The sequence below is a fragment of the Ambystoma mexicanum genome, chromosome 9, assembly GCF_040938575.1.
Source record: "Ambystoma mexicanum isolate Mex_15411 chromosome 9, UKY_AmexF1_1, whole genome shotgun sequence".
Lineage (NCBI taxonomy): Eukaryota > Metazoa > Chordata > Amphibia > Caudata > Ambystomatidae > Ambystoma > Ambystoma mexicanum.
In genome coordinates this window covers 15992813-16020122 of record NC_090931.1, presented here as the reverse complement: position 1 = coordinate 16020122, position 27310 = coordinate 15992813, and the positions used below count along the sequence as shown (strand labels likewise).

The 27310-nt window shown below is 48.9% G+C and overlaps 1 protein-coding gene across 1 annotated transcript in view; it reads right to left on the bottom strand.

The window, feature by feature from the left end:
• UBASH3B (ubiquitin associated and SH3 domain containing B) overlaps positions 1–27310 on the bottom strand; it is a 484216-nt gene that overhangs the window by 88569 nt on the left and 368337 nt on the right. Inside the window, exons 7-9 of the mRNA XM_069614082.1 lie at positions 26938–27073; positions 10219–10339; positions 7761–7883 (exon numbers count right to left, since the gene is read on the bottom strand). Coding sequence (XP_069470183.1) covers positions 7761–7883; positions 10219–10339; positions 26938–27073 — 380 coding nt within the window. The remainder of the gene's footprint in view (positions 1–7760; positions 7884–10218; positions 10340–26937; positions 27074–27310) is intronic.

Here is a 27310-nt window from a genome sequence, read left to right as displayed (position 1 = left end):
AGAGTTCACTTGATCCTTGCTTCACCATTGGTCCTCTAGGATCCATACATCATTCTTCAGCCAGTGTCTCAAGATGTTTTTCACACCTTCTTATGATGTCACTAGCTCTTCTTCTTTGCTACTTTTTCGTATTCCTTCAGGGAGTTCCTCCCGTAACTAATTGGCCCTTCGGGGGTAAATTCGATAAGGTTCTCTTACTGGGTACCTTCCTCCAAACATTTACAGCGGTATTGGCACAATGGCCAGTGTCAAACACGGCACAGTCTTATGTCTCCAATATCGGGGAGGAAGTGGGGTGGAGCCTCCTGCAGAGCTATACAGCTGCTCCTCTACAGAACCATGGGCTCGGCAGTGGAGGTGCAAGGGGCTGGTGCTGGACTGAGTGTTGAGGGAGTAGGGGTTTGTCAGCCGAGGGGTGGAGGGCTGGTGGTGGACTGACTGCTGAGGGTCCAGGGGCTTGGCAGCTGAGGTGCAGGGGCTGGTGGTGGACTGAGTGCTGAGGAACCAGACACTTGGCAGTGGATGTGCAGAGGCACTGGTCGAGGGCTGAGTGCTGTGGGATCAGGGGCTTGGCAGTGGAGGTGCAGGGGGCTGTTGGTTGACTGAGTGTTGAGGGACCAGGGGCTTGGCAGCAGAGGTGCGGTGGCTTGGTGGTCGACTGAGTGCCGAGGGAGCAGAAGTTCCGTAGTGGAAGTGCGGGGGGCTGGTGGTGGAGTAAGTGCTGAGGGAGTAGGGGCTTGGCAGTGTAGGTGCAGGGGGCTGTTGGTGGACTGAGTGCTGAGGGACCAGAGGCAGCGGAGGTGCAGGGGGCTGTTTGTGGACTGAGTGCTGAGGGACCAGGGACTTCGCAGCAGAGGTGCAGGGGGTTGGTAGGGGAATGAGTGCTGAGGGAGAAGATGCTTCGCAGTGGAGGTGTAGGGGCTGCTGGTGGACTGAGTGCTGCGGGAACATGCAATCAGTAACACACTTTGCGCTTTGGCAATACTAATATGGTAAACATGTACAATAGCTATGTGGTACCACAGTTAACTCTTGACTCCTTTAAAATGCACCAACTGCTGACAGTTTCAATGGCATACAAATCAAATAGTAAAGTGAATCAACAATAGACAGGAGGGAAGTCAAGTTGGGTTAAACAAATGGCAGAATACGTTGTTCCTACCAAAGACACAGTTCTTTGTGAGGATGACCCCACCTTGCAACCTGTAAATAAAGTGTATTACCAAGCCCAGTCTATATTTTTAAAATAGTCTTGTTTCTTGCTAAAAATGTTTTACTACCCAAATGTACCTGGTTTAACAGAGTTTCTTCGACGATTCGTTGACGGATCCTCGTGGGTGAACTCCCTTTAAAGCAAGAGCCACAGGGCGTTGAGATTCCATGAAGAAAATGTGAACAATGGCATCAGGACAGCAGCTTTGACCCTCGCGGTGCTCGTCAGCGATCGGTCATGGACGTCCTGTGAAGATGAGGCATGCGGTGCACCTCGATGACGAGAGTTTGTTGCCACAAAGATGACTTGATGAAGAACATAGGCCTGGCAGTGGGCGTCGTGTGTCGCCGTTGGTGTCGCCAATCGAGACTCGACCCCGGCTGGCTTTCGGGTCGTTAGTGTCTTTGTGTGGCAGGAAACCCAATGGCAGATGGTTCGCCATCGACCTCGACTTTCTCCGGTGGGACAAAGCGTTTGACGGCATTCGACGGTGATAGCAAGGGAGTCCTTGATTTCATAGTGTCTTAGGCAAAGGTGAAGTGTTGCGGCTCCTATCGTCGGCAGCACTGCGTCAAGCTGTCACCGCCTCTGGGCAACACGACTTGACGGGCTTCCAGCTGTTACGGCGGTCCTCCGCACCCTGGTCAATGACGATGGACTTCGATGTCCGGGTGCTTCACTTCAGGATTCATTGGCGGCCTGTCTCCGGTCGATAGTCTTTCTGGACTGACTTCCAGGGTAACTCGGTGACGCCAAGCTTTCTGCACAATGTTGTCTCGTAGCTCGGGAAGAGGTCTGCTAACCAGGTTCTCTCTTGGATCAGTTCTTGTAGACATGGCAGCTTTTGGATTGCGTCAAAGGCAAGCAGCAGCAAAACCTTCTTCTTCCAGCTGGGCTTCAAGGGTAAGCATCATGTTTCGACTTCAGCTTCTGAACAATTCTGGTAAGTGAGAGGTCCCCAGACATACTGTTCTGTCTCTCATTCACACTGCTGAGCCAGGCTCAGGCAGCCAATCATTCAGAAGGGCATTCATGCAGGCTGGCAGCCAATCAGGTTCACAGTGCATTCAGGCCATTCACTTCCTCTCAGACACTCACAACATGGAATGTGGATTGGGACAAGCACCCAGCCTTTGAGCACTACACACTGCATTCATACCAGTTTCGGGCAGGGCTGTCTCATTCATTGTGTCATACACCAGAAACCCATAACATGAAATGTGTATTGGTCACACACTCCATTCACCGGGTCCCACCCCAAGGGTGTACCCACAACATACAGTCAGTGGGAAGGCTCCAGCCAGTCTGGCCCGAACTTCCCCACAATGCAATATATGGAAATTCCACCCAACAGCCAGTCCGGGGGAAGGAACAGAGTCAGGGCTTCCCAGGACTTTGGGAAAAACAAGGTAACAGGCAATAGAAAGCAAGAGGCCACAGGGGCCATCTTGTTTCCCATCAGGAATCAACTGATTCCAATGGCAGAGCCTGGGTATCCCAAAATGGAGGATACTCACAGCACCTGTCAAATTCAGCATGGAGCTGCCACCAGCCCATACCCTACTCTGTGGGCCACACACAGATGCCCAAAAACATACACTTGGGGTACGGGCTTGTACCCCCACCCATGGGTGCCATAAGGGTATCCCAAGGGTCTGCTCACCACAACCAAAAAGAGGAAGAGCTGCACTGCCAGGAGTCCCAGATGGACTCCTGTGCAGAAAACAACACAGAACACACATGATTAAAGAGTACAGGACAAGGACATGGAGGCAATGTCACTTCAGTGCATTTCCAGCATCACACAGAGGTGCAGGGGATTGGGGGTGGACTGAGTACTGAGGGAGCAGGAGCTTGGCAGCAGAGGTGTGGAGGGTTGGTGTTGGGCTGAGTGCTGAGGGACTAGCGATTTAGCAGTAGAGATGCAGTGGGCTGGTGGTGGAATGTGTGCTGAGGGAGCAGGGGTTTGGCTGCAGAGGTGCAGGGGGCTGGTGGTGAAGTGAGTGCTGAGGGGCCAGGAGCTTTGCAGTTGAAGTGCAGGGGGTTGATGGTGGACTAGGTACTGAGGGACCAGGGGCTTAGCAAAAGAGGTGCAGGGGGTTTTGGGTGGACTGTGTACTGATGAAGCAGGGGCTTGGCAGCAGAGGTGCAGGGTGCTGTTCGTGGACTCAGTGTCCATTGACCAGCGGTTTGGAAGTGGCAGTGCATGGCTGCTGGTGGACTGAGTGCTGAGGGACCAGGGGCTTGGCAGCAGAGGTGCGGGAGGCTGTTGTTGGGCTGAATGCTGAAAGACCAGGGGCTTGGCAGCTGAGGTGCAGGTGTTGGTGGTGGAATGAGCGCTGACGGACCAGTGGCTTGGCAGGCAGTGCGGGGGGTTGATGGTGGACTGAATGTTGAGGGAGTAGGGGCTTGGCAGCTGAGGTGCAGCGGGCTGGTGGTGGATTGAGTGCTGAGGAAGTAGGGGCTTGACAGCTGAGGTGCGGTGGGCTGGTGGTGGACTGAGTGCTGAGGGAGCATGGGTTTGTCAGCAGAGATGCGGGGGGCTGGTGGTGGATTGAGTGCTGAGGGAGTAGGGGCTTGGCAATGAGGTGCAGCAGGATGGTGGTGGAGTGAGTGCTGAGGGAGCATGGGTTTGTCAGCAGGGATGCGGGTGGCTGGTGGTGGACTGAGTGTTAAGGAAGCAGGGACTTGGCAGCGGAGGTGCAGGTGTTGGTGGTAGAATGAGTGCTGAGGGACCAGGGGCTTGGCAGATAGTGTGGGGGGTTGATGGTGGAAGGAATGCTGAGGGAGTAGGGGCTAGGCAGCTGAGGTGCAGCAGGCTGGTGGTGGACTGAGTGCTGAGGGAGTAGGGGCTTGGCAGCTGAGGTGCAGTGGACTGGTGATGGACTCAGTACTGAGGGAGCAAGGGTTTGTCAGTGGAGGTGCGGGGGGCTGGTGGTGGACTGGGTGCTGAGGGAGTAGGGGCTTGGCAGCTGAGGTGCGGCATGCTGGTGGTGGACTGAGTGCTGAGGGAGCAAGGGTTTGTCAGTGGAGATGCGGGCGGCTGGTGGTGGGCGGAGTGCTGAGGGAGCAGGGGCTTGGCAGTGAGGGAGCAGGGGTTTGGTACTGAGGGAGCAGGGGTTTGACACTGAGGGAGCAGGGGTTTGGCACAGAGGGAAAACGGGTTTGGCACTGAAGGAGTAGGGGTTTGGCACTGAGGGAAAGGGGGTTTGACACTGAGGGAAAAGGGGTTTGACACTGAGGGAAAAGGGGTTTGGCTCTGTGGGAGCAGGGGGTTGGCTCTGTGGGAGCAGGGGGTTGGCTCTGTGGGAGCAGGGGGCTGGCACTGAAGGAGTAGGGGTTTGGCACTGAGGGAAAGGGGGTTTGACACTGAGGGAAAGGGGGTTGGACACTGTGGGAAAAGGGGTTTGACACTGAGGGAAAAGGGGTTTGACACTGAGGGAAAGGGGGTTTGACACTGAGGGAGCAGGGGGTTGGCTCTGTGGGAGCAGGGGGTTGGCTCTGTGGGAGCAGGGGGTTGGCACTGAGGGAAAAGGGGTTTGGCACTGAAGGAGTAGGGGTTTGGCAATGAAGGAGTAGGGGTTTGGCACTGAGGGAAAGGGGGTTTGACACTGAGGGAAAGAGGGTTTGACACTGTGGGAAAAGGGGTTTGACACTGAGGGAGCAGGGGGTTGGCTCTGTGGGAGTAGGGGTTTGGCACTGAAGGAGTAGGGGTTTGGCACTGAAGGAGTAGGGGGTTGGCACTGAAGGAGTAGGGGGTTTGACACTGAGGGAAAGGGGGTTTGACACTGTGGGAAAAGGGGTTTGACACTGAGGGAGCAGGGGGTTGGCTCTGTGGGAGCAGGGGGTTGGCTCTGTGGGAGCAGGGGTTTGGCACTGAGGGAAAGGGGGTTTGACACTGAGGGAAAGGGGGTTTTTACACTTTGGGAAAAGGGGTTTGACACTGAGGGAGCAGGGGGTTGGCTCTGTGGGAGCAGGGGGTTGGCTCTGTGGGAGCAGGGGATTGGAACTGAGGGAAAAGGGGGTTTGGCACTGAGGGGAGCAGGGGTTTGGCACTGAGGGCGCAGGGGGTTGGCACTGAGGGAGCAGGGGGTTGGCACTGAGGGAGCAGGGGGTTAGCACGGAGGGAAAAGGGGGTTGGCACTGAGTGAGCATGGGTTTGGCACTGAGGGAGCAGGGGTTTGGCACTGAGGGCACAGGGGGTTGGCACTGAGGGAAAAGGGGGTTGGCACTGAGGGAGCAGGGGGTTGGCACCGAGGGAGCAGGGGGTTGGCACCGAGGGAGCTGGGGGTTGGCACCGAGGGAGCTGGGGGTTGGCACCGAGGGAGCAGGGTTTTGGCACCGAGGGAGCAGGGGGTTGGCACTGTGAGAGCAGGGGGGTTGGCACTGAGGGAGCAGGGGGTTGGCACTGAAGGAGCAGGGGTTTGGCACTGAAGGAGCAGGGGGTTGGCACTGAGGTGGCAGGGGGTTGGCACTGAGGGAGCAGGGGGTTGCCACTGTGGGAGCAGGCAGTTTGCACTGAGGGAGCAGGGGGTGGCACTGAGGGAGCAGGGGGGTGGCACTGAGGGAGCAGGGGTTTGGCATTGAGGGAGCAGGGGTTTGGCACTGAGGGAGCAGGGGTTTGGCACTGAGGGAGCAGGGGTTTGGCACTGAGGGAGCTGGGGGTTGGCACTGTGGGAGCTGGGGGTTGGCACTGTGGGAGCAGGGGGTTGGCACAGAGGGAGCAGGGGGTTGGCACTGAGGGAGCATGGGGCTGGCACTGAGGGAGCAGGGGGGTTGGCACTGTGGGAGCAGGGGGTTGACACTGTGGGAGCAGGGGTTTGGCACTGAGGGAGCAGGGGTTTGGCACTGAGGGAGCAGGGGGTTTGCACTGTGGGAGCAGGGGATTGGCACTGAGGGAGCAGGGGGTTGGCACTGAGGGAGCAGGGGGCTGGCACTGTGGGAGCTGGGGGTTGGCACTGAGGGAGCAGGGGGCTGGCACTGAGGGAGCAGGGGGGTTGGCACTGTGGGAGCAGGGGGGTGGCATTAAGGGAGCAGGGTTTTGGCACTGAGGGAGCAGGGGGTTGGCACTGAGGGAGCAGGGGGTTGGCAGGGCACTGGTGTTACATGGAGTCTCTAGAGCCGGGACGTCATTTGGGATCACCAGGGGTCGTGGCTGTGACCCCTGGTATCTCCCTTGCTACCCTTGTGGTCTTCCTTCCTACCCCTAAAAAAATAAATGTTTAAAAAAGATGTTTCTTTTTGGTTAATTGATGTGCCGGGGCTGTGGCCAGCTCAGTGTAGCAATTATTGTATAGAATTACAGAAAGACTAATTATTTGTAATCCTTTTTCATTCTTATTCAGGGTCACTGCTCAAAGTGTTACTTTTGTGGAAACCTCTGTTTTTTGTTAAGAGGCCTGAACAAGAAAGCCAGCCACTTCAGAAACAAAGAGCCACATGCCGCTGGCCACAGTCCATGGGCTTACATTTAAAAAAAAAGAAAAAAAAAAGATGTGTTTTTTTTAGGGGTAGTAAGGCAGACCGCAGGCGACCCCTGGGAACCCCCAAATGACGTCCGTGGTCATTTCACCTCAGTGTCCTCGGCCACTTGACAAAATCCTTGGGTCTAAAAGCTTGTGTACAGTGTAGAAATGTTTGACCATTGAACATCAAGTGGCCCTTGATTTCCTTGTGCCACAATGAATGCTTTGTTGTAATGTGTCTATCTTCCCCATCTCCCTGGCATGCTGTTCAGGATGTTTGCATGTATGAGGTAGGGAGTGTCCAGAGTATGAGATGCTGTGTGAGTGTGCTGCTTTCCTTGCGCTACTCTAAATTCTATAATTCACAGTTAAGAAACCTCCCGACTGTATGTATTTCGCGATCCTTTGAAGCCTGAAAAGTACATCCACATAAGGTTTACATGTTGACAATTTAGCACCAGACCTACAGATGAACAGGCTTGTTGTTAAATCTTAGTTACCAGTTTAATGGTGTCCACTACAGAGTGCCATTTTTTTTCTGACTTTGAGAACATTCAGACATGTACTTATTTAACTATAGCCGGTAAGATAGCTCAGTGGGTTGAGGCCAACTCAGCCTTTCATCCTTCTGAGATTGATAAATTAATACCAACAGAGGTTGGGTGATTCTGTATGTATTTGTTCTACATAGTAAGTGCCATATAAGAACACCTCATTATCATTTGACCTTGGATGTCTGCTTGCATTCAGTTATTTGGTAATATGGGCCTATACACACATATCACATGGCAGTGATATCGTAACTATATTTGTCTAGTCTACTTAGGAATAAAGCTATGTGATGCCACTTCCTGTTTTGTCAAGGGCTGAAAGGTTGTATTCCAACGCTTCCTGTGATGTCACTTCAGGGTGGGGTTAAATGTCATCTGAGGTCAAGGGTCGTGTGATGTCACTTCCGCTACCCCTGGCATTTTGATCAATGACGTCCCTCCCTTTGCCAGAGTCATCAGTGCGTCCATCTTTTGTTACACCAGAACGCTTCGTGTATTAGCTGAGTAATTGGGAGGGCAATGAGCACTTACCAACCAGTCTTGCCTGCGTACATCCAAACACGGTTATTGGCGCATCCTTTTCGTAGTCTCGGTACCCACCGCTTCGTTGAGGTAGTGTGTGCAGCATGTTTAGGTTTGTTCGTATGTAGCGACCTGAAACAGGAAAGTACAGACACATCTGCTAGAAGGCAGTAAACCGGGTACAAAGTGTTGCAATTGCAAATCTAGGGTAACTTCCCTTATCTGGGACAGAGAGAGGCGGCAATGCTGATCCCTCTGCACCAATGAGCGACGTGCAATGCTGATCCCTCTGCACCAATGAGCGACGTGCAATGCTGATCCCTCTGCACCAATGAGCGACGTGCAATGCTGATCTCTCTGCACCCATGAGAGGCGTGCAATGCTGATCCCTCTGCACCCATGAGAGGCGTGCAATGCTGATCCCTCTGCACCAATGAGCGACGTGCAATGCTGATCTCTCTGCACCCATGAGAGGCGTGCAATGCTGATCCCTCTGCACCCATGAGTAGCATGCAATGTGATCACTCTGCACCCATGAGCAGCGTGCAATGCTGATCCCTCTGCACCCATGAGTAGCATGCAATGTGATCACTCTGCACCAATGAGCGGCGTGCAATGCTGATCCCTCTGCACCAATGAGCGACGTGCAATGCTGATCTCTCTGCACCCATGAGAGGCGTGCAATGCTGATCCCTCTGCACCCATGAGAGGCGTGCAATGCTGATCTCTCTGCACCCATGAGAGGCGTGCAATGCTGATCTCTCTGCACCCATGAGCGACGTGCAATGCTGATCTCTCTGCACCCATGAGAGGCGTGCAATGCTGATCCCTCTGCACCCATGAGAGGCGTGCAATGCTGATCTGTCTGCACCCATGAGTAGCGTGCAATGCTGATCCCTCTGCACCCATGAGTAGCATGCAATGCTGATCTCTCTGCACCCATGAGCGACGTGCAATGCTGATCTCTCTGCACCCATGAGCGACGTGCAATGCTGATCCCTCTGCACCCATGAGTAGCATGCAATGCTGATCCCTCTGCACCCATGAGAGACGTGCAATGCTGATCTCTCTGCACCAATGAGCGACGTGCAATGCTGATCCCTCTGCACCAATGAGCGACGTGCAATGCTGATCTCTCTGCACCCATGAGAGGCGTGCAATGCTGATCCTTGTGCACCAATGAGCGACGTGCAATGCTGATCCCTCTGCACCCATGAGAGGCGTGCAATGCTGATCCCTCTGCACCCATGAAAAGTCGGGGTTTATTTCTGGCTGAAGGGACCAATCAGATTTGTATTGTGCAATTGTATGTAATGTTACATCAGTCTCACAAGTGTATATAAGCACAATGATTTTGGGAGCTCAGTGCTGCTGCTTCTGGTGTCTTGTGAATCTCTATTATAGACTGCTTTGAACCTTTTTATTCAACAAAGGTTGCAGGCGCCCCTCTCTCGGAAGAACAAGGCATGATAACCTGTTCAGTGGTTGTAACCACATTGAGAGTTCGCAGCCACCTGCTTTTTGCTCACTGTACCTTTCACAGATGGTAAATATTTATTTGCATATCAGTCTTTGGCCCGCCCACATGGGCAGTCCAGCACCGAAATGCTATGGATGTTGACTGTGGCTCCTTGTTCTCAATGCCATTGACGAACATTGACGAACAAATGAGTGCCAGTCTACAAATACCGAATACTATGGAAGGCGCTGCTCTTATCAACAACTTCCAAGTGGCCCCGGAGCTAAGTGCCAGATGCAGCCTTATAGCGGCCCTCGTGTGCCCCTGCAGGGTAGCCAGGCAGCCAGTCAGCGCAGCAGACAGGTAGGTCAGCAGGGGAGGGAGAGAGAGAGAGAAAGCAGATGTGATAGGGATGTACCAATGACCTCTCGAGCTAAGTGCCAGATGCAGCCTTATAGTGGCCCTCGTGTGCCCCTGCAGGGTAGCCAGGCAACCAGTCAGCGCAGCAGACAGGTAGGTCAGCAGGGGAGGGAGCGAGAGAAAGCAGATGTGATAGGGATGTACCATTGACCTCTCTAGCTTCCCCAACCTGCTTGCACTGGATTAAAACTGAAAGATGGGATGGGGGTGATGAAGCCTGCTGTTAAATCCCAAACTGAACCCCATGTAGCCTGGGATCAAATCCCAGCGTTCACACTTCACCAAATGATGTAATCCTGCTCAAATTATTCTGCCGCATTTGGGTATATGGGGGACGTTCGCTGGGTCCAAGGTCTCTTGCATTAGGAGGGTAAAGACAATAATTACTATATTGCTAAGGACTATGTGGAGGGGGGGTTGGTATTGAGCTTACTTGCTCTGGAGGTTGGGGCCCTTGCATCATGGGCCAGTACATTGTGCGCACCTCCCCTCAACCCGAGGCCAAAGGTTGCCAGTCCCTCCCATTCCCAGTTAAAGAGAAGAACTCATGAATTCAGGGGCCTCAATTATTTGGACCAGCAAACTCACCTTTGGCATCAAAACACTGGGAAAGCCAATACTTCCCAAAGACAACGTCCATCCTCTCCCCGTGCCGGCACACGAAGAGGCATCGCTTCTGAGGCCCCGGCGGACTGCTCCCTCGCAAGGTCTACAAGAAGTACAGAGAAAGAGACCAGAAACAGGTATTAGGCGCTAGACAGGGGCCCAAGCCGGCAAGCTCAGAGGGCATGAGGCACAGGACATGGAATATTGGAATGCACTGCCCTGTTCTGCAAGTCATTCTAATGGACTGCGTCTGTGCTGGGATAGGCCTAGGGGGCAGGACATGGAATAGTGGAATGCACTGCCATGTTCTGCAAGTCATTCTAAGGGACTGCATCTGTGCTGGGATAGGCCTAGGGGGAGGACATGGAATATTGGAATGCACTGCCATGTTCTGCAAGTCATTCTAAGGGACTGCATCTGTGCTGGGAGAGGCCTAGGGGGCAGGACATGGAATAGTGGAATGCACTGCCCAGTTCTGCAACTCATTCGAAGGGACTGCGTCTGTGCTGGGATAGGCGGAAGGAGCAGGACATGGAATATTGGAATGCACTGCCATGTTCTGCAAGTCATTCTAAGGGACTGCATCTGTGCTGGGATAGGCCTAGGGGGCAGGACATGGAATAGTGGAATGCACTGCCCAGTTCTGCAAGTCATTCTGAGGGACTGCGTCTGTGCTGGGATAGGCGGAAGGAGCAGGACATGGAATATTGGAATGCACTGCCATGTTCTGCAAGTCATTCTAAGGGACTGCATCTGTGCTGGGATAGGCCTAGGGGGCAGGACATGGAATAGTGGAATGCACTGCCCAGTTCTGCAAGTCATTCTAAGGGACTGCATCTGTTCTGGGATAGGCCTAGGGGGCAGGACATGGAATAGTGGAATGCACTGCCCAGTTCTGCAAGTCATTCGAAGGGACTGCGTCTGTGCTGGGATAGGCGAGGGGGCAGGACATGGAATATTGGAATGCACTTCCCTGTTTGCAAGTCATTCTAAGGGACTGCATCTGTGCTGGGATAGGCCTAGGGGGAAGGACATGGAATAGTGGAATGCACTGCCCTGTTCTGCAAGTCATTCTAAGGGACTGCATCTGTGCTGGGATGGGCCTAGGGGGCAGGACATGGAATAGTGGAATGCACTGCCCTGTTTGCAAGTCATTCTAAGGGACTGCATCTGTGCTGGGATAGGCCTAGGGGGCAGGACATGGAATAGTGGAATGCACTGCCCTGTTTGCAAGTCATTCTAAGGGACTGCATCTGTGATGGGATAGGCCTAGGGGGCAGGACATGGAATAGTGGAATGCACTGCCCTGTTGTGCAAGTCATTCTAAAGGACTGTGTCTCTGCCGGGATAGGCCTAGGGGGAGGACATGGAATATTGGAATGCACTGCCCTGTTTGCAAGTCATTCCAAGGGACTGCATCTGTGCTGGGATAGGCCTAGGGGGAGGACATGGAATATTGGAATGCACTGCCCTGTTTACAAGTCATTCTAAGGGACTGCATCTGTGCTGGGATAGGCCTAGGGGGCAGAACATGGAATAGTGGAATGCACTGCCCTGTTGTGCAAGTCATTCTAAGGGACTGTGTCTGTGCCGGGAAAGGCCTAGGGGGCAGGACATGGAATATTGGAATGCACTGCCCTGTTTGCAAGTCATTCTAAGGGACTGCATCTGTGCTGGGATAGGCCTAGGGGGCAGGACTGGAATAGTGGAATGCACTGCCCTGTTGTGCAAGTCATTATAAGGGACTGTGTCTGTGCCGGGATAGGTGGAGGGGCAGGACCTGCAAATCCACCATCTGTGCTTACATCATATTCTGAATATGTGACAATAAGGTAGGTGAGACCCCCCTCCGACCCCAATAAAACCAGGAGGCGAGAACAGTGGCCTGCCATTAGACTCAGACACTAGATATAGTCTGGGAACGCACTCGATGGAGCAACATGAATGTTTAAACATCACATGTAAGGGTCTGGAGCAGAGATTGGCGGAGATGGAAAGTGCACTCTCAGACTCACTGAACGCAAGTGGATTCACTGACTGTAGACACTCAAGCAAGGCCTAAGCTGAGAGAATGAGCGCTCCTTCACAGACTCTCTCATGAGAACAGTACCACCTATTCCTTGAGGGCTGAAAGTAAGGTGAATCTACGGTTTTAAGAGATGCGCACACGCTTCTCTTGCTATATCACGAGACGCTTCTCACTTTATTAAGCATTATGTCTTGACATCCAAGGTTTGGCTGTGTTATAAAAACATGTTCTCACAAATGCTGCAGGGAGTTCTAGCTCCTAACATTAGCTACATGTTTAGTAGAGGACTTTTCAGTGTAACCTGGCTGGAAACTAGGTGTCCTCTACCAGTCAAACACCCCCAAATGAAAGCCTCTCAGATTAGTAGGGTCCACACACTACTACTACCCCTGTCAAATGAGAAATTATATCGTGCCTCCTATTGCAATGAATATATGTATATTGGCCTACGCCAAGCTGCTTGTAAGTCACTTGCAAAGAAATCCGTGTTGCAATGTCCTGACCTTAAAATCAATGTAAGCTGCCATTTTAGGTCAATCCGCCATTTTAGGTTCGCTCTGTAAAGTCACTCTGTGAGTTAAAATGGTGGACGATGTCATTCCAAAATACAACATGGCCGTCATGACCTCTGCATGTAGCTAATATGTAACTTGCCTGCAGGCCACTTGTTGAGGTCGTGAACTGAGACCTTGTCCTTCGTTGACCTGTGTGTAAAGGATTACTCTCGTCAATGAAACTAATCCGCGAGCATATGTTAAGAACAATGTATTCAAATACTGAACTTAGAACACTTGTTTAGCTACATTGTATTAATGTTTGAGAAGACCTGCATGGAAAATCCCAGAATACACAGTTGCCGTGTAGGCTTGTTGACGTATGTATTAAAGGCAAACTAGTTACATGTGGATATGTGAACTCGGCATGAACCCTAGATCAGTAATGTTTTAGAGGAATATTAACCCAAAGTAGGGTTGGACATCGTGTTCGCAAATGGTATAAAAGAGCAACGAATTCTAATGTACAGCATCTCTCACTGAATACACCGAACCACGCTGGAGTTCGCTGTGTTGCACTGAGGGCCGATAGCTACCTGATTTTGTTTTGGTCTTTGTAACCGATTCAGTATAAATTAAAGATCTTTGTATGTTCCTTTGTAACCCATGTTTGGTGTATTTCCTTTGGGGTACTCAGCCTCGATATTTTTTTATTTTGTTTTCATAGTTGGCACCCGAATAGGGACCCTCAAGATTGATGCCGGATTATCAAAGGTTGACCCTCGCTATTGGACCGGGATCGGATGGTGTGACAAAAAGGGGCCCCATTGAACGAGACGCGACACCTCAGCAGCGCTGCACGACCCGATCCCTGGACGATTAGCTTGTGGTCCGAGAACGGCATCTTGACGAGGGTCCACTTATCGAGGCAGGCAGATTTGCCGAAATCACCACACATGAGGTAAGATTAGTTAGGTAAAGATCCTTTGAAATCCGATCGGACCTCCTTAGGAAATCGATCAGGTGAGTCGTGACCCGACTCTTAAATAATCCTGATAATTTGATTTTGGCGTATTGTATCTGCAGACACAATTATTGACCAGGTAACACCAATAATTTGATATGCCTGGGAAATTGTCTACCTGCTTCAGGGCGTTGTGCCGCAGCGATAGACAATCTTTGGAATTTAGCTGTCCAGCACCACAAGAGGGGTCGCCAGCGTGTACTATGTACTGTAAGCATGGCATAGTGTTTAATGATATTTGGCACAGACAAACCAGACATGCCTCCGAACTTCAGTGGCCATTCAATGGTAGTTTCGAAATCCCTCGTATTGAGTATTTAGAGTCGATTCTATTAAAGAAAAAGGCTAGAACTGCAGCATTTGATGTTTTGCAGAATTGGAAAAAAGAAGCGTTAAAGCAATTTAAAAGTAGAGAAAAACATGCATGCCGTCATAAGATGAACGCTGAAAAAGCATTATTGTATGACCAAGATAAACATTCTGAGTCGACTAGGAATATGGATAGGGCTTTCTCACTTGGAATTCAGAAAATCTATCCTTCTGAAGACCTTCGTGTTTCCGACGAATTCATAGACAAATTGTTAAATCAATGAAGGCCTGGTGCCTCTGCGCCACCTCTGTATGTTCCTCTTCCTGCTGCTTTGCCTCTTCCTCCTGCTATTCCTGCTCTACCTGCTGTTGTTCCCATTGTTCCTGCTCCTCCTAATGTTCCTTTTCCTCCACCTCTTCTTATCGCACCAGTAACAGTACCTCCATTGAATTTGCCTGCTCCTTCTCTTCCAAGTGGTCCTGTTCCGCTTGTAGTTGATCAAGGTGCGGGGTTGAAGGTTGTCACTCACAATACTGTATCACCAGAGAAGAAACGTGATTTGATTGCATGGGCTAAGCATTGTATGGAGAGGGATGATCAAGCTAATGTTTTTGCCACACTTTATAATATGGATAATTTTCCTGAGAAAAATGTTTTTATTGAAGGTTTAGGGGTTCATTTATGTGTAATGTGGGGCAAATTAAATAAAACAGATCTCCCGCAGGGGTTAAGGGATCTAAATACTTTAGCGTTTTCTAGAGACACTGTGGAGAAAGTAAATGAGCATGTCGAGAGGTTATTTGGGTATAGAAAGGAGTTGGAAAGGTTACAGAATGACGATGACGAGGGGAAAGTATGTATGTACAGAAACGGTTCCTTCCTTGTCGAAAATCGATATCTGAGGAAGCACGAATTTGTACAAAGGACGCGCTTAGATGGATTTCAGATATGTTGATAACTCCAGTTGAAGTATATGACACATATAGTCAGTATACGCCAGAAATGCAGAGGCAAGTGATACAGGTAATGATATGAGTACCTACAGGATGATTGTGTAAAAAGAAAGATTAGTTGTCCCACAGAGTTATTGAGTATTTATAAGAGAGCTTTTTCACTTGACACTTCTTCGACTGCTTTAGCGCTCGACTTAGCTCTGTTGCTTAGTAAGCATTCGGAGTCACCTACTTCTCAGTTGCCTATGAGAGAGGTTCCTCCGACATTTGTCCCGAAGGTTGAGATTGCGGCCGATGCTGCACGAGGTATAGTCGCTGTGGACATTCCTGCACATTATGTATCGCAGTTTGTCCACGTCCCGTTCTCAAGACAGGAAGTGAATACTATTAGACAATCTATTCCTGATATTAGGAAAAATCCGACAGGATTCTATAAAGAAATAGAGTCCGGTTAGGACTATAGACGACGTGCCAGGGTTGGGAGATACATGGGCAAATATAACTAGATTCGATGGAGAAAGGCCAGCTGGTGAAAGACCGCCCCAGGTGATACTGACTTTGCCTGATAGAATCATTGCAAAATTGAAAACCATAATTCCTAAGAAAATAATTATTTGGGACATATTTACAGCCTGTGTCCAAGGGAAGTCTGAGGTTTCTACCGACTTCTTTAATTGGTTCGAACAGGTATTCTCGGATTTCAGCGGACAAGACTTGGGCACAGAGACTGGGAAAAGGTTATTTGTGGACAAATTTGTGCGTGGATTGCTCCCTGACATCCAGTCACAAATTATGTCTTCTGAGAGCGCTTGGCAGGCAAAGTCCCAATCAGAAGTACTGCATATGGCTCAGTACTACGAGAATCATATCAATAATGAAAAAAATAGAGTTGAAAAACGAAAAGGTGATTTAAAGACTAAAGTACTATTACAGCAAATTGTTAGAGGCCCCAGAGGGGGTAGTTCGCAGATTAGAGGTCAGTATGTTCTGCAAGGGAATGTGCCCACGGTCTTGTGAACATTATCCAGTGTGCCTATTGTCGACAAGAGGGTCATTGGCGTGCACAATGCCCCGTCCATCGACAGAGGTCGAACAACACATTTGGGAATATGGGTAGACGATCCAGAGGTCACCTGGGTTTAGGGGGCCCTGGTAGAGGTCAGTTTGCACAGGATCCTCAGCAGGATAATCAGACTTCAAGTGTGGACACTAGGAACATATTTGATCATCCTTCTGCTGCATATCTATCTGAAGAGCTTCCTTTTGATGATATTCTGTTTCGTTAGGATTGCCCGAAGCAGGGTTTGGAACCTACACCTATTCCCGTCAATCAGAAAGGTCCCTACGTTGAAATGGTGGTGGTAGATAGGAAACATCAGTTTTTGATAGATACTGGAGCACAGAAGTGTTCCATTGATCATTCATGGGTTCCAAACATTCCACTGTCAGTGCAAACTAATGTTTCTGTAGGGTTTTCTGGCACACCAGTTGTTTGTCCAGTTTCTTCGCCGGTACCCATTTCTTTGGGTCCCTTTACAGACCATTGTCCATTTCTGTTGACTTCGAATTGTGGAGAGAACTTGCTGGGGTTGAATTTGTTAAAAGAATTAAATGCAGTGATTTATTGTTCTTCTGATGGAGTACGCTTGACGATTTCACCACAGCAATTTTCTGTCTCGCAATTCTTGACTAGACCTTTGCCGCCAGAATTCATTGATGTACCAGAGTGCTTGTGGGCTGTTGACGACAACGATGTCGGTGTTTTACAGACTGAGCCTGTTAAGATAGTTTTGAAACATGGAATTGAGCTGCCACGCATTCCCCAGTATAAGATTTCAGTTGAGGGTGAGCAAGCTTTGAAATGCATTGTTTCCGATTTTGTGCATCGCGGGGTGATTGAAGAAATTTCAGGAAGTTTGTGCAATAGTCTGATTTTACCCGTGTACAAGAAAGGCGATAATGCAATTCCATTCCGTTTCATAATTGATTTACGTGCCGTTAATAAGGTCGTTGCAATTTCGAATTGTGCCTGATGTGATGACAATATTAACCATGATTCCAGCTACAGCTACTTACTTTAGTGTTGTGGATCTAAAGAATGCTTTCTTTAGTATTCCTATACACAAGGATAGTAGATACTTGTTTGCGTTCACCTTAGGGGGACGCTCGTTCACATTTACTCGTGCACCTCAAGGGTACACAGAGAGTCCTAGCATCTATAGTAGGGCTTTGAAAGAACAACTTGATACCCTTGAATTGCCCTCTACTTGTACATTGCTTCAATATATTGATGACTTGCTTTTAGCTGCTGACTCTGAGAGTGCCTGTAAGGAGGGCACTGTATTTTTGCTTATTCATCTAGCTAAGCATGGTCACAAAGCTTCGCTTAAAAAGTTTTAATATTGTTGCCAGGAGGTCGCCTATTTAGGCTATCTCCTGTCAAAGGAGAGAAGAAGATTGACACCTGAACGTATAAAACACATTTCTGGCATGTCTGTCCCAAATACACAGAAGGAAGTTAGAGCCTTGATAGGTATGGCTTCTTACTGTAGGTTGTAGATCCCGAATTTTTCACTAGTGATCAAACCGATGTTGGCTTTGACAAAGAAGGGCATTTCTTCGACATTGCCGTGGAATGCGGAACACCAGCATTCGTTTGATTTGCTCAAGACTGCATTATGCTCTGCACCAGTTTTGGGCACACCAAACTATGAAAAGGCCTTTGTGTTGTTTGTGCATGAATGTGATGGATGTGCTTTTGCTGTATTAACGCAGGAACATGGAGGGAAGAATAGGCCATGCGGTTCCTTTTCTTCCGCCCTTTATCCTGTAGCATGTGCTTTGCCAAGATGTTTGCGAGCTGTCGCTGCTGCTGCCCCGTCTGTAAAACAGAGTGAGGGAATGGTCCTAGGCCATGATCTAACCCTGATGGTGCCTCACTTTGTAGATTTTCTACTGAACCGAACCCAAATGCAACACCTCACTTCCGCACAGTTGACGAGATATAAATTGATCTTGTTTGCTCCTCACATCCAAATTAAGAGGTGTTGTGTTCTTAATCCGGCTGAACTCTTACCTTTCCCGCAAGATACTACTTGCGGCGATGAAGAGCCACAAGACTGTCTGTATACTACCGAACAAGAGACAAAGGGTAGAATTGATTTGAAAGACACTCCTTTGGATAATCTGCAAGGAGAGCTGTTTTGTGATGGCTCCTGTTTTAAACGTCCGGGTGGTACATCCACAGCTGCTTGTGCAATCACCACATTAAGCACGGTTGTGGAAACCAAGAGAATCACGCATAACTCATAGCATTGACCCGAGCTTGTGAACTTTCCGAAGGGCTTTCAGTAAATACATATACTGCTAGTCAGTATGCCTTTGGGGTGGTTCACAACTTTGGGAGACTTTGGTCAGAGAGAGGGTTCTTAACTTCACATGGCACTAAGATCCAACATGGCTCCCTAATAGTACAACTACCCTCAGCGCTTGCACTCCCTATTCAGTTAGCCGTTATGAAATGTGCAGCACATCGAAAGATTACAGATGACATAGGAAAAGGGAATGCTTTCGCTGATCAGATAGCTAGACACACTGCTACCGATCTCTGTACGGAGATGTATGTTTCAAGGGAGACTGTAAATGCCTATGGAATGGACGAGGGTGTTGGGTCTGTACGGGATATCCAAGCTGATGCCACGTTAGAAGAATCCAAGAGGTGGGCTGAAGGCTTGGGGAAACTTGATGATGACGGGTGTTGGGTGGACATAGTTGAAGGGAAATGGCTACTCCCTGACGCATATGTAATGATGATGGTCATCATGGCCCATGGTCCTACGCATGTATGTGCCCAGAAAGTAACGAAAATGTTAGAGAAAGTTTGGGTAAATGACCAAATTTCGAAAACTGCCCAACGCTATGTCCAGGATTGCATGATTTGCCTACAACACAATCTGGGAAAGGGGACAGCAACTCCAAGGGGAAGTTTTGGGCCACCCTCTGTCCCCTTTGAAGTCATCCACTTTGATTTTATTGAAATGGAACGGTGCAATAATATGAAGTACGTACTAGTGGTCATCTGTGCTTTTAGTAAATGGGTTGAGGCTTTCCCCGTCAAAGATGCTACAGCTATGACTACTGCGAAAACCATGTTAAAGGAGTACTTCCCATGGTTCGGGCTACCAAGAGTCATCTGGTCGGACAAAGGTCCACATTTTGTCGCTGCCGTAATTCTGCAGATATGTGCGGCATTACAGATCGACAAACGGTTCCATTCGGCCAGACACGCTCAGAGTGCCAGACTAGTAGAAAGACATAATGGTATCATCAAGAACAAGCTCGGTAAGACGTGTGCCGGCACTAAATTAAAATGGCCGGACGCCTTAACGATTGTGTTATTATCCATGCGTACAACCCCTCAAACTAAGACTGGGCTCTCTCCATTTAAGGTGGTAATGGGGAGACCTGCCAATATCTGGAACCTTCCTAAATGTAGATATTTGAGAGATGTTGAAAATGTATTACTTTCAGATTATTGCAGCCAGTTGACTAAAAATTTGTATTTGATTTATCACCAGGTGCGAGAGGCTTTATCTGTGCGATACGAGGGCCCGGGCCACAGCATACCGCCTGGAAGCTGGGTGCTCATCAAGGTATTTGAGCGCTCGTCCTGCCTTGCACCTCGCTGGTGGGGCCCATTTCTGGTCCTGTTGGTCACGCAAACAGCGGTGCGGGTTTCTGGAAGAAAGAATTGGATCCACGCGTCGCACGTCAAGAAACTTCCTCACCCAGTGCCACACGATACAGAAGAAACAGAACCCCTCGCTAACGCTGCAACCAACGATCCCAAAGCAGAAGATAGCGCGGAGAGTGTATCGGAGAATCTTTCTGAGCCCGTGAGGCTTGAGAAGCCTGCCATTTTGTCTCTACACTCTCCAAAAGTTTTGCTTCCGGAAACTGCTGTTTCAAATTCGGCATCTTCACTTGTCTCTGATACGTTGCTTCCAACGGGAAGTGACGATACATTGTTTCCGGATCAATCAGTACTGGGAAAAGCAAGTTATAATCTGCGTTCAAGAAAATAGACTTACGGCACAGTTTTGCTGTGCATCTGATAGACTTACGGCTGTGCATTCGGAGAAGGAAAGGATCATCGAGGGCTTGTTTTTGCCCAAATTTGAGAAAGTGGATTCTGTTGGCTAGGTTTGTGGAAGGACTAAGAAGTCGCACGGCCGGGAGGTCGCCAGCAACGAACATTGGGGGTTTCCATTTGAAGACTACAATGCCTGCCACCGCTACCGCTCGTATGGGACTTGTAAATGATTGTGTGACCAACTGGGACAATGGACAATGCACCTGGGCCCCGACGACGTATTGCTTTGTTTTTATAATAATATTTGGTTTTATAATAGTCATTGTCTTAGGTTTATGGTACCTCGAGGAAACTCATCCTTTAGAGTCCTTGTTACCGACTGAAAATGTACTACTGTTCCTACTCCCTTTGTGCATTTACATACTCTGTCCCCTAGGGACTCTCAGCATAGACAAAGGTACCACAATAATACTCTGCTACTTATCATGAATGCTACGCATGCCATTTCTAATAAGTCTAACTGTTGGGTCTGCTCACATTTACCGCAACACAGGGATAAGGGGCTAGGTTGGTATATTCATCCTTTACCTTTGACAACTGCTTGTTATGCTTCTCTTAGAGCACTGTTCTTTGGCCGTTGGAACGATAGCATCTCGGGGAACTTTGATGGCACTAATTTGAATAGCTTTGAGAAACGTGTTTTGACTCCCCTGGGATGCTCGATTTTTGCAAATAGGAGTAAGCCCAACGTTGCTTCTATTAGGCCTTCTGATAGACTGTCTCGTCCTTTCCAATCTTTGATTTCCTTTAAGATGGCTCCGATAGGCAATAAGGATGCCATGCCTCCTTCTTACACTGTTAACCATAGCCCTGATTCAGTTTCTTTTTGCATACAGAGGAATGGTACTCAGTCAATGGGAGATTTTAAAGGTTGTGCCAACGTTGCAAATTTGACTGAGGAAGACAGACCTTTGTATGTAGGTGAACCTGTCTACTTTGTTTGCGGTAATGTAGCATTTCCATGGTTGCCCAGGGAATGGCAGGGAACCTGTTAATTTAGGATCCTGTTACCTGGGGTGTTTATAGCTAGTACAATAGAAATTTCAAAGGCTCATCCACGGCGGGAAGAGAACGGTGACACTCCAGCACAAATCTTGGGATATATAGCAAAGTCAGTTGTGCTATTTTGGGGGCAGATAGCGAATTCCGAAGATATCAGAAAACTAGCGAGAGTACTGGAGAGAACCATCAACCGGACCACGGACATACTCTATAATATGACATTAGAACAGAAAGCGATAAGACTAGTAGCGCTTCAGAACCGGATGGCATTAGATGTCATTCTGGCTGAACGTGGTGGAGTGTGTAAATTAGTGGGGTCCGCTTGCTGTGTTTTTGTGCCAGATTCCTCTCCAACTATCTTCACGGCAATACAGAATCTGCACGTCCTTAGTTCAGAAATGCATGTTTCCGAGGGAAACTGGGATCTTAGCACTTGGTTCTGGGACTTCTTGCGATCTTGGGGTTGGAAGGTACTTTCGGTCTTACTGATTATTTTGGGAATTCTGTTGTTCCTTTGTTGTTGTATTCAGTGTCTACCTAGTACATATTCGATGCTAGGGGGATGTTGCGCACAAGCGATAGGTAGGATAGGACATAAAGTGTATGCCCCAGATAAAACTTCCAAGGAATATGTGTTAAAAGAAATTTTAGCGAATGCCCTGATGGTGATAGGTATTTCTGACAGCGATTCAGGGTGCATGGACGATGATGCATGGAGTTATTTGCAAGGAGATCCGAAGTAGTTTAGCACTTGGCATAGGCCAAAAGGAGGGTTTGTCAAATGAGAAATTATATCGTGACTCCTATTGCAATGAATATATGTATATTGGCCTACGCCAAGCTGCTTGTAAGTCACTTGCGAAGAAATCCGTGTTGGAAGGTCCTGACCTTAAAATCAATCTAAGCTGCCATTTTAGGTCAATATGCCATTTTAGGTTCGCTCTGTAAAGTCACCCTGTAAGTTAAAATGGTGGACGATGTCATTCCGAAATACAACATGGCCGTCATGACCTCTGCATGTAGCTAATATGTAACTTAACTGCAGGCCACTTATTGAGGTAGTGAACTGAGACCTTGTCCTTCGTTGACCTGTGTGTAAAGGATTACTCGCTTTAATTAAACTAATCTGCAAGCATATGTTAAGAACAATGTATTCAAATACTGAACTTAGAACACTTGTTTAGCTACATTGTATTAATGTTTGAGAAGACCTGCATGGGAAATCCCAGAATACACAGTTGCCGCGTAGGCTTGTTGACATATGTATTAAAGGCAAACTAGTTACATGTGGATATGCGAACTCGGCATGAACCCTAGATCAGTAATGTATTAGAGGAATATTAACCCGAAGTAGGGTTGGACATCGTGTTTGCAAATGGTATAAAAGAGCAGCGAATTCTAATGTACAGCGTCTCTCACTGAATACACCGAACCACGCTGGAGTTCGCTGTGTTGCACTGAGGGCCGATAGCTATCTGATTTTGTTTTGTTCTTTGTAACTGATTCAGTGTAAATTAAAGATCTTTGTATGTTCCTTTGTAACCCGTGTTCAGTGTATTTCCTTTTGGGGTACTCATCCTCGATATTTTTGATTTTGTTTTCACACCCCAAGGTCATGGTGATACCGTCATCCCATTATCGTGCCCATTTCTTGCCCACCCTTGAATCACAGAGACATGGCTTAATGTTGTAAATAATCCTGCTGTAAGTAATTCATCCAAAAGTGCAAAAAAATATACAAACTCAGTTTTTCCACCAGAAATGGGTAACACATTGTTAGGGAGAATTCTCATTCTATGGCTAATTTCCCTCACCTAGTGAGTTCCCCAGCAGCTTTGCTGGATTTCTGGCGTTTATTTTTTTCCACCTGTAAGAGTGTGAGCTTTTCCCCCACTCTTATCTGTGTTTTGGCATATGTATTTTGACTGTTTTTGTGACTGTGGACTCTGGAGTACACCACTTCAGTAGCCCCACTCTTTTGTTTGTTACACAGCACCTTCAGTGCAGTAACACAGGGTTGTCTCTTAGGCTTCCCACCCTCTCCATTTTCTGGGGCTGACTACTGTCCCCCAGAAAAGGGTAAAGTTGCCATTAACTTTACATAGTCACTTTTTAACCACAGATCCAGTACACCCCATTTTATATGGAGTATTGGAAAGGGTTAATTCTTGGCCCTTTTATCTGTACCTCTTGGACCATTGTTGCGCTCCCTTAACATTAAGACTTGGCTGGTGGCAGTGGTACCTACACTAATTTTCCTACCGCGGTTATATCATATAACATGGTAACGTTTTAGGCTATCTTAGTAGCCTCGAACTTTAAACCATCTTCCCCAAATACTTTGTATTTCGGCTCTGGTTGGGTTTAATCACCATTTCTTTCTGTTAACACCCTTCTTGGGTCTTTTTCTGCACAGCAAACCAGGTTTGCCTCCTTTGTTCGCCGACCTTTTGGCGGGCTTCTGACCAGAAGCCCTACTTTGGCGTCTGGGTTCCTAGGTGGGCTGAATGTGGGGGGGAGGGGAGTGTAGTCACCCCCTGCACAGGGTCTCCTTGGAGACCCAAGTCGCACTTTGTGATGATTGGCTCAGGTGGTTGTCTGGGCTGGACAACCCCCCTGCTGAGTGATTGACAGCCAGGCTGTGTGAATGGGGTAGTTTGGCATGAAAGGCAGGATTCTTAGGCTGGAAGTCAGAGTCGCCACTGGAACTGAAAGAACCGAAGAGAAGCGAAGAAGAAGACGGCTGCTGCAACCCCAGATCCTGGTGAAGCCCTGCTGCAGTCCTGAGCTATCTACCCTTCAACGACAAGAGAAGATCTAGTCCAGAGTCTTCTTCCCTTGAGCCTGGTGGGATTAACCAGCTCACTCTTTCTTCAGTCAGAGCATCCTCTCCTGAGTCGAAATCACTGCTGTACTGTAGTGGTCCGGACAGCCATCAGAAGAGCCCTCTCCTGATTTAAAGGAGCGCACCTTTTATTCATTGTTGCCTTTTTTGCTGCTGCTGGACTCAACCCTGGGTAGTGCAGATCGCTCCAGACAGCCTCCTTCTTGTCCTATGACTGAAGCCGCAGGAACCGTGAGTCTGCAGGAACTACCAGGAACAACTGCCGTGGCACCAGCTTTTCTCCAACGGAATAAGGGACTGTGCACATTTGGTCGTTCTCTCCGACTGACCAGCTGGAATCGGGGTGAACCCTTTTCCTCCACGAAGATTTATACTTTCTTCCCTCCCTCTTATAACGTTTCCTTCCATCTGACAATATCTAAGTACTCTTGGCATCTCGAATCTTGAACTGTTCAACGTGTGATCCTCGGCAACTGAGCATCTGCCCCATTGACACTGGCGCAGGCCTATTGACTTTAATCTGTATCTTTGAACAAGTCCTCTGATTCCCTTGCCTAGACAAATGTCTTGCCTGTGATTTTACCCCCTTTTCCCTTGTTTGAAATTCTAAAGTACAAAGTGTGTTTTAACTTTGTGAGCATTTCTATCCCCGGGTACGCGTTAGTATCGCAACACCGGTCTGTCAAATCCTAATGTACTTACCTTGAATTTACTGGAACAAGTGGAAGTTGTTGTGTGTGGTGTATTTTATGTGTGGTTTTGAATTTATAGAAGTGAAGTGTTTTATTAACAGATGGTTTTAGATAAATGTATTTATATTTTTTATCTGAAACCTTGAGTCAGTGTTTGCTTGAGTCACAGTAATTGTGGTCCTTTGTGTAATCTCTACTACTGCTTATTTGCTCTTGAGATAAGTATGGCTGCTCCGCTACTACTACCACATTAACAGTGTAGTACAGCCTTGTACCAAAGGTGAACCTGTATTGCCACCTGTAGTCTTAATTGTGTGTAGTGGTCCCTAAGGGCACTGCACAGGATTCTGCCTAATACACATATGACCCATGTTGCAAAGGCGGCAGCGCGGCGCATTGCTATCAAGGACTTGGCCTGCACCAAAATAGCAGCCAAGCTGCCACATGTGGTGATGTCATCATGTGCACAGAGGCCGGAAGACCACACATGATGATTGCATCACACCTCCTGCGCACACATCAGCACTAATGTAACAATCAGCAGATCCAGGCCCGCCCCTTTCTGCTTTCCCAGCATCTCCACGGAACCCGCTAGGTGGACCTATGTTCTGCCGCAGAGGTCATCATTGGTAACCACCCACTAAAGCGCCGCCTCTTAGACAGACCTGTTGCTAGTAACCGATAAACAGCTGTGGCAATTCCCCCACACTAGGCGCCTTACGTCTTCATTGCAGCTCTTGTGGACTTGTGTCCAGTATCCAATTACAGAATTATATCAAGAGTATACACAGCATCATTGTGTGGTACAATACACATTCAGGAGTGCAGTCCAAGAGAAATACAGGCATTAAATCCAACTGCTACAACACAACATAGAATATTGATGGGAGAGTGCAATGCACCAAGGGGATTTGGCAAAGTCCCTGCCATTGCAGGGTGATGCTCGTTTGACCCAGTTCCACATTCAGGCACATGCAGAGCAGAGACTAGGCCATAGAAGCAACCAGAAGAAAGGATGCTACTTGCCCAGTGCATGTGATATCCTTCAGAAAGCGCCACACACGCGTCGGCCATGTTCAAGTACCAAATATAGCACATGAAAAAAAGACAATCACTTGAACCCCAGGAAGCTACTGCACCTAGCAACAACGCCACAGTGGCCAGTCCCTAGAAGTCGACAGACCCATGAAAAGGCTTCATTGTTTGGCTAAATAAATATGAATACTAAGTGGCGCCGCTCTCGCCCACACAAACCCCATGGTCGGACTCAGGGTTCTTTGAGTAAAATCTGCGCTCTCAATAAGATCCATTGAATGAATCAATTTGCTCTCATCAAAAATAGAGCTACTGGATCCAAGGAGCCTGTGAGGTGTAGACGTGACTAAGCGTGAACTAATCGGAGCTATGCATCAATGTGACATATACAGTGAAAAGCCGCTGGCACAAAGACCTGCCTGCCCCGGCACAACGACCTGCCTGCCCCGGCACAACGACCTGCCTGCCCCGGCACAAAGTCCTGCCTGCCCCGGCACAAAGTCCTGCCTGCCCCGGCACAAAGACCTGCCTGCCCCGGCACAACGACCTGCCTGCACTGGCACAAAGACCTGCCTGCCCCGGCACAAAGACCTACCTGCACCAGCACAAAGACCTACCTGCACTGGCACAAAGACCTACCTGCACCGGCACAACGACCTGCCTGCCCCGGCACAACGACCTGCCTGCACTGGCACAAAGACCTGCCTGCACCGGCACAAAGACCTACCTGCACCGGCACAAAGACCTACCTGCACTGGCACAAAGACCTGCCTACCCCGGCACAAAGACCTTTCTGCCGTGGCACAAAAACCCACCTGCACCGGCACAAAAACCCACCTGCACCTGCACAAAGACATGCCTGCACTGGCACAAAGACCTGCCTGCACTGGCACAAAGACCTGCCTACCCCGGCACAAAGACCTTTCTGCCGTGGCACAAAAACCCACCTACCCGGCACAAAGACCTACGTGCACTGGCACAAAGACCTGCCTGCCCCGGCACAAAGACCTGCCTGCCCCGGCACAAAGACCTTTCTGCCGTGGCACAAAAACCCACATACCCGGCAGAAAGACCTACCTGCACCGGCACAAAGACCTACCTGCACCGGCACAAAGACCTACCTGCACCGGCACAAAGACCTACCTGCACCGGCACAAAGACCTACCTGCACTGGCTGGCAGATAATAGTCAGGGGGGTGATGTCCCCGGGTCCTTGGTCCTCCTGATGTCTTCTTTCCAGGCCTCCATCACCAAAAGAAAAGTTGGGCGCGGAAGACGTGGAATTCAAAATGGAATATGACCTAGAAACAAAGTAGTCAAACTTTAAAATTCACATCAAATGCAATTCTGAGAACATGCTGGAATATTGTGTACTCGTGCAGCGTCGCCGAGTCTAAAAGGCATCCTGGGAAGGCCATATGTCAAGGCAACAATAAAAACTTTGTACGTTTCAAGAATTTCATCCTTTGAAGATGTCCAATCATTTGTTAAATTGAAATGGCCATAAAGGTTGCAATATCAAATATATGTGTCTGGAT